General features: G+C 48.4%; 1 protein-coding gene across 1 annotated transcript; it reads left to right on the top strand.

Annotated features, from left to right (window-relative positions):
• Positions 1 to 721: 721 nt before the first annotated feature.
• Positions 722 to 5,997, top strand: LOC120918365. Its single transcript, XM_040329906.1, has 2 exons — positions 722 to 5,797; positions 5,910 to 5,997. Exons 1-2 carry the CDS (start codon positions 2,313 to 2,315, stop codon positions 5,995 to 5,997), a joined length of 3,573 nt encoding a protein of 1,190 aa, XP_040185840.1. The 5' UTR covers positions 722 to 2,312.
• Positions 5,998 to 7,327: the final 1,330 nt, after the last annotated feature.

Below are 7,327 nucleotides of genomic sequence, written 5' to 3'. Positions count from 1 at the left end.
CATATCAATTCCCCAGAAAATGAGACTGACCGCTCTATTCTCTGCTTCAAAATGTATGAACATGTTTAATGGTTAGCTCTCAAGTTTATATACAGTTTTCAAGGCATGTTTCAGTGATCACAGGAACAATCAAACTCTCCACCCACCCATCACACCCTGGGGGGCTTCAATACACCTTCAGATGGCTAATTGCTAAACATTCCAGACATTTCGGCGCCGGTCTATAATTAACATGACCTAATCACTGCACCTGAGAAGTCACATTCCTTCATTAACAGAATTCAAACAAAACACCATCACACAATGATTTCCCCTCAATCCACATCTTTAGACAGACAGTCTGTCTCCGACAGAAAGGTATTCACACCTGAGCATCAATAGGCTTTAAACAGTGTTATCACACAATGAAAGGCCTTTCAAGAGCCAGCCTCATTTAACATGTCAACAGTCTCCTCAGAGAGGTTAGTCATAGAATAAACCAACACTTAGCTCATATTGCAGGATCTTGAGATATTGCAATCAGTAATGTCCCCTGTCCTGTAATTAAGGATATAATTTCTCAGTCACCCTATGGCCCTATCGGACATAAGGTGACCCTAGACATAAGACTCCTTGGTGACGCCGGTACAGGAGTACCCCTCATCCTTCCAAAGTCTCTGTTTGTCACGGGTCATTCCGTTACAGTGAGTAACGAATGTGGAAAGATAACCCGAATGTAACGATATTGCGCGCTGGACACGCGACTAGCTGTTGTGTAAGAACCATACAGCAGCCATGTTGTTTAAAAACAGTATAAGCAGTGGAAAGAAACTCACTCCCTCCCTCCCTTATTCTCAGGAATTCATAGGCATTCTACTTCAAAAGATCTGTTATCTCCTCCGAGGAACAGAGCAATCTAGGGTTCTTAATATCTCCTGGCAGGGTTCCTGGCCTGTCGTAAAGCTGTCGTCCTCTCACCTCAGAGAGTCCACAGACCCCTGTCGTAAATGCCTTAGACTCATAAACGCTGAAGACTAAGGAATAAGTATGAACGTTACACATGTTTCATAACTTCCAGCTAACTCATAGCACAGCCCAACAACAGACATATTTAGTTTCCTCAGATAATTTGTAACGTTTCGAGCCCAGACATGAATATGATCAATCATACGGAAGGCACCCTGGCCCCATTTATTCATCATAGGTAGATTAACCATGGTAGACTTGTCACGTTTGGACTTTTCTTAAAGCAAATATCACGCTCTACAATAACACGGATGTTGGTAGTCTGTAACTATTAGAACTGCAGAGATATGAATATGTATCACGAAGTGTACCTGGGTTATGGGCGTGAATGTGGACCCTCCCAGTAACCAGCCCCTAAATCAGATGACCAGACAATTGGTTACTGGTCGTGTCAACACCCCTTTTTGATGGGACAGAAAAGAGGAGATGCCAAGTCAAGGGAGTGCTCCTTTTACCATCCAAGCAAGAGCATCTGCCAAGTTTGAGAACCGATTACCCAGTTCATCGATCGAACTCTGATCAACCTTGGACATTAATTGCAAGTATTCTTCTTCTTCAATTCTACCCTATTACTTTGTCGCTGTATATTGTCGTTATCTCTTTAAAACATATTTTTCTGTAACACTTTATTGCACCAAGTTTGCCCTTTTCGTAATAAACCTTTTATGTTGAAAAGTGTTAACCTTGTCTCTAAAACTCTTAATGCAAGCTATGAACGAACCTCTGCCTTTTGAAGAGCGCTACTGGTGTAGAGTAAGGCCTCTGAGCAGACCTGCCTGTGGTGACAGTGTGTGTTGCAGACGCTTATTCTAAAATCCTAATTGGTATTGTTAATTGACGGGAGTACCAACGCTTCCTTATCAATGTTGGTGGTGGCAGTTAAAGGGTTAATTGTGTCATTAGCCCAGTGACAATCGCTCTCAGGCTACTAGCACTTAGATTGTGGTCCCGCAAGCAGGGAAATCTTTGTGCTGGGCGCAGCTGAGAGTGGCATTGTTACGTAAGTGACAGCGTGGTGTGAGGTCGGCCTGTCCTTCGTCGCAAGTTGGCGCGGAGGGCGGAGATCTGACACTCGCGTTCGTCACATATTGGCTGGCAGCGTAGCGGGATAGCTTTGCATTAAGAGCATTCAGTGCATTGTTAGGAATTAGCTCTGCACTGAAGGATTGTAACCTTTTTGGAAACAGTCCTTAGAGACAAGCTGGTGCATATATATTTTTTTGTGTTAAAGAGAGACATACAGCAACAGCTCCTTCCTACCCCTTTTTCCTACCTCTGCTTTCTGTTCTATCTTTTCTGCTTGCAACATGTCTGGGTTATCAGCATATAAAAAGATGAACAAAAATGACCTAACTGCTGAGTGCGCAGGAAGAGGAATTGACATTAATGGCAAAAATCGTGAAGGCTTGATACATGCCCTACAGGAGTTTGATATCCAGGCAAACCAGAACCTGGAGGGAACCGGACCAGAAAGGGGTTCCGCTACTCCAGAGCCCAGTGGTTCAGAGGCGGCCTCACCGGATAGGCCAGCAGAGACTGACACTGGAATACCACGGATTGTTATCCCCAAGCCACCGCATGAGCAGGCCAACACCCCATTGCTTGCAACCAGCATGGACTCTCCTCAAATGCAGGAAACGCTACAACGCCTCAGGGAAACGGATCCTGTGGTGTACCTGCAGTTTCTCGAGCGTCAGGCTGAGAGAGAGGAGCGCAGGGCTGAGAGGGAGGCTGCGCACAGGGAAGCTGATCGTCGACACGAACTGGAGATGACTAGGCTCCAGCAGCAGCGACAGGTTCAGAACCCCGGATCCCTAGAGCACAGGGATGCCGCTCTGCCAGTAGCTCCGGCAGCCAAATTTCCTGTTATGGAAAAGGACAGTGACATTGACGTGTATCTACTGTCGTTTGAAAAAACTTGCCGTCAGTACCATCTGCCCCCAGCACAATGGGCCCGGTACCTGACGCCAGGGCTACGAGGCAAGGCCCTGGATGCTTATGTTGAACTGTCTGAAGAGCAGGGCAATGATTATGAGGCCCTAAAGGCTGCGATCATCCAAAAGTTTCAGCTAACCCCGGAAGTTTACCGGAAGCGTTTTAGGTCCTTGCAAAAAGGGCCTGGGGACTCATACCTGGATGTGGAAAGTCGCTTACGTACCACATTCCGGCAGTGGACTAAAGGCTTGAAAGCTGATTCTTTTGAGTCCCTGGAAGATCTTATGATTGAAGATCAACTTTTGCACATCTGTCCTACAGACGTCAGACAGTTTGTGCTGGAGCGAAAGCCAACCTCAGCTAAAGTAGCAGCAGAACTGGCAGATACCTATATCCACTCTCGGGTATCTGACCATCGCAAGGCTCCTCCGAACGGCTGGAAAGGAGGGAAATCTCACATGGCAACCCCTCCTCCACCTGCCAACCAAGTCCCTCAGCAGATGGAACCTGCAGTTCCTGGTGCCAAGGCATTCCTGACTAATAATCGCACATGCTACACCTGCGGGAAAGCCGGACATCTCAAGGCACAGTGCCCTGAGCAGAAGAAGCTGACATCACCTGGCCATCCGGCCAGCAACCCTTCTGCTGTACTGTTCGTCAGTGGGAAACCTCCAGGAACCAATGCCAACTTGCAGCCTGTCACCGTAGGCCACCGGACTGTAATAGGGTTGCGTGACACTGGAGCAGAAGTTACGTTGGTCAGACCAGAGGTGATAGAAGAAACAGACATCATCCCAGAGAAGTTTCTTACCCTCACTGGAGTGGGGGGAACCCTTTCCTGTGTGCCCCGTGCCTATGTTTTCATCGATTGGGGTGCTGGGAGTGGGATGAGAGAGGTGGGCGTCTCAGAGGAGATCCCTACTGCTGTGTTGTTGGGTGCTGATTTAGGTACCCTTGTTTCTTACTACGTCCCTGCTAAGAGCACCCAGGATGCTCCCACGGAACTCTCTGGACCTACCAAGGTACTGTGTACAGATGTTGGGGTAATATCTGGGCAACCTGTGGATGGACAGAGGGAGGGGGAGGGTGAAGTTGAAGTGCAAGGTCCTCCTTATTCAGAAACAGGAGAGGAGACCCCCTTGCTTGGGAAGGTAACTGATACAGGTTCCAATGATGCTGCAATGATAAATGTTAAATGTGATGATGCTGATGTTGATGTTGATGATAATGCATTGCCAGTTTTAGTGGTCACTCGCAGTGCTGCCAAGGCGGCCGAGGTGCAGGCCCTGATCGCAGAACAGCAGGAGGAGGTCTCTGGGCCCTCTCCCTGTTCTGACCCAGCGGACTCCACCTCTGTTGAGCCTCATCAGCCGTCCTTGTTTGCCACAGGACTGCTGGCTGGGACTTGTGGTACCGCCTTTGAAACAGCACTGCAGACAGACCAAACACTAGCACAGCTCAGGAGTTCAGCTGATCGCCCCCCTGCAGAGAATTGCAAACAAAAGGTCTACTGGGAGAAAGGGAAACTGTACACAGAAGGTTTGCCTGCAGAGGGGAATGAGACTGACACAAGAAGCAGGCAGCTAGTTGTACCCAGTCAATTTAGGGGACAGCTGCTAACTGACAGCAGGGAGGTAGATTCAGAACTCCTGATAAACTCCAAACTGACCCCCACCCAGGTACCTGGGCTAAAGAGAGTGCTGGCAGTACATGGTAGCAGGTTTACAGGGAAACCTGGGAGGACGCACCTCGCTATCCACCAGGTGGACACCGGGACACATCCGCCCATTAAACAGTCGGCCTATCGCGTCTCCTTGGAGGTGCTGGCTGACATGAAAAGGGAGGTGGAGGAAATGCTGCAGCTGGGGGTGATTCAGAAGTCCCACAGTGCCTGGGCATCCCCAGTAGTCCTGGTCCCCAAAAAGGATCGGACGACCAGGTTCTGTGTGGACTACCGGAAGCTGAATGCCATCACCACTGCAGATGCCTACCCCATGCCCCGGATTGATGAGTTGTTAGATAGGCTGGCGGCCGCCCACTATATAACAATCATGGATCTGAGCAGGGGGTACTGGCAAATTCCTCTGGCCCCTGAGGCTCGGGAAAAGTCGGCTTTCATCACCCCATTCGGCTTGTTCGAATTTACCGTCATGCCGTTTGGGATGAAGAATGCCCCAGCTACCTTCCAGAGAGTCATGAATGATTTACTGGAGGGGCTGGAACCCTTTGCCGTAGCCTACCTGGATGACATCGCTGTGTTCAGCCCTACCTGGGAAGAACACCTGATGCACCTGTCACAGGTCCTGGACCGATTGACCGATGCCAACCTGACTGTCAAACCCAGTAAGTGTCAGATCGGCATGAATGATGTGCATTACCTGGGACACCAGGTAGGAGGAGGCACCCTGAAACCCCAGACAGGAAAGGTTGAGGCCATCCTGGCCTGGCCTATCCCCCAAACCAAAAAACAGGTTATGTCTTTCTTGGGGACCGCTGGCTACTATAGGAAGTTTGTAGGTAACTATAGCAGCCTGGCCAAACCTCTGACTGACCTAACCAAAAAGAAACTGCCCAAGGTGGTGTCTTGGACACCAGAATGTGAGCAGGCATTTCAGGCCTTGAAGGAGGCGCTGGCCAGCGCCCCTGTGCTACAGGCTCCCGACTTCACCCGCCGTTTTCTAGTGCAGACGGATGCCTCTGCCTATGGATTGGGTGCAGTCCTGAGCCAAGTGGATGATGCCGGAGAGGAGCATCCCATCCTCTACCTGAGCCGGAAGCTGCTTCCCAGGGAAGTAGCTTATGCCACGATCGAAAAGGAGTGTCTTGCGATCGTGTGGTCTCTCCAGAAGTTACAAACGTATCTTTATGGACGGCATTTCACTGTGATCACCGATCACAATCCCTTGAGCTGGCTAAATCGTGTTGCTGGGGAGAATGGCAAACTACTTTGGTGGAGCTTAATTCTGCAGCAATACGATTTCACCATCCAGCATAAGAAAGGCAGTGCCCATGGAAATGCTGATGGGCTGTCACGACAAGCCGAGCCCGCCGGAGTAGGTTGCGTCAGGAGGGAAATTGTAGTTCCCTCCCATGCAACCACCTAAGGGGGGAGGTGTAACGATATTGCGCGCTGGACACGCGACTAGCTGTTGTGTAAGAACCATACAGCAGCCATGTTGTTTAAAAACAGTATAAGCAGTGGAAAGAAACTCACTCCCTCCCTCCCTTATTCTCAGGAATTCATAGGCATTCTACTTCAAAAGATCTGTTATCTCCTCCGAGGAACAGAGCAATCTAGGGTTCTTAATATCTCCTGGCAGGGTTCCTGGCCTGTCGTAAAGCTGTCGTCCTCTCACCTCAGAGAGTCCACAGACCCCTGTCGTAAATGCCTTAGACTCATAACGCTGAAGACTAAGGAATAAGTATGAACGTTACACATGTTTCATAACTTCCAGCTAACTCATAGCACAGCCCAACAACAGACATATTTAGTTTCCTCAGATAATTTGTAACGTTTCGAGCCCAGACATGAATATGATCAATCATACGGAAGGCACCCTGGCCCCATTTATTCATCATAGGTAGATTAACCATGGTAGACTTGTCACGTTTGGACTTTTCTTAAAGCAAATATCACGCTCTACAATAACACGGATGTTGGTAGTCTGTAACTATTAGAACTGCAGAGATATGAATATGTATCACGAAGTGTACCTGGGTTATGGGCGTGAATGTGGACCCTCCCAGTAACCAGCCCCTAAATCAGATGACCAGACAATTGGTTACTGGTCGTGTCAACACCCCTTTTTGATGGGACAGAAAAGAGGAGATGCCAAGTCAAGGGAGTGCTCCTTTTACCATCCAAGCAAGAGCATCTGCCAAGTTTGAGAACCGATTACCCAGTTCATCGATCGAACTCTGATCAACCTTGGACATTAATTGCAAGTATTCTTCTTCTTCAATTCTACCCTATTACTTTGTCGCTGTATATTGTCGTTATCTCTTTAAAACATATTTTTCTGTAACACTTTATTGCACCAAGTTTGCCCTTTTCGTAATAAACCTTTTATGTTGAAAAGTGTTAACCTTGTCTCTAAAACTCTTAATGCAAGCTATGAACGAACCTCTGCCTTTTGAAGAGCGCTACTGGTGTAGAGTAAGGCCTCTGAGCAGACCTGCCTGTGGTGACAGTGTGTGTTGCAGACGCTTATTCTAAAATCCTAATTGGTATTGTTAATTGACGGGAGTACCAACGCTTCCTTATCAATGTTGGTGGTGGCAGTTAAAGGGTTAATTGTGTCATTAGCCCAGTGACAATCGCTCTCAGGCTACTAGCACTTAGATTGTGGTCCCGCAAGCAGGGAAATCTTTGTGCTGGGCGCAGCTG

The sequence above is a fragment of the Rana temporaria genome, chromosome 12 (genome assembly GCF_905171775.1).
Source record: "Rana temporaria chromosome 12, aRanTem1.1, whole genome shotgun sequence".
NCBI lineage: Eukaryota > Metazoa > Chordata > Amphibia > Anura > Ranidae > Rana > Rana temporaria.
Note: the sequence above shows the minus strand (reverse complement) of the source record. Positions and strands in the feature narration are given on the sequence as shown.

Coding starts and splice junctions, on each gene's coding strand:
- LOC120918365 (XM_040329906.1), top strand. CDS start 2,313: ATGTCTGGGTTATCAGCATATAAAAAGATGAACAAAAATGACCTAACT. Junction 5,798..5,909: donor TCTCTCCAGAAGTTACAAAC/GTATCTTTATGG, acceptor TTAATTCTGCAG/CAATACGATTTCACCATCCA.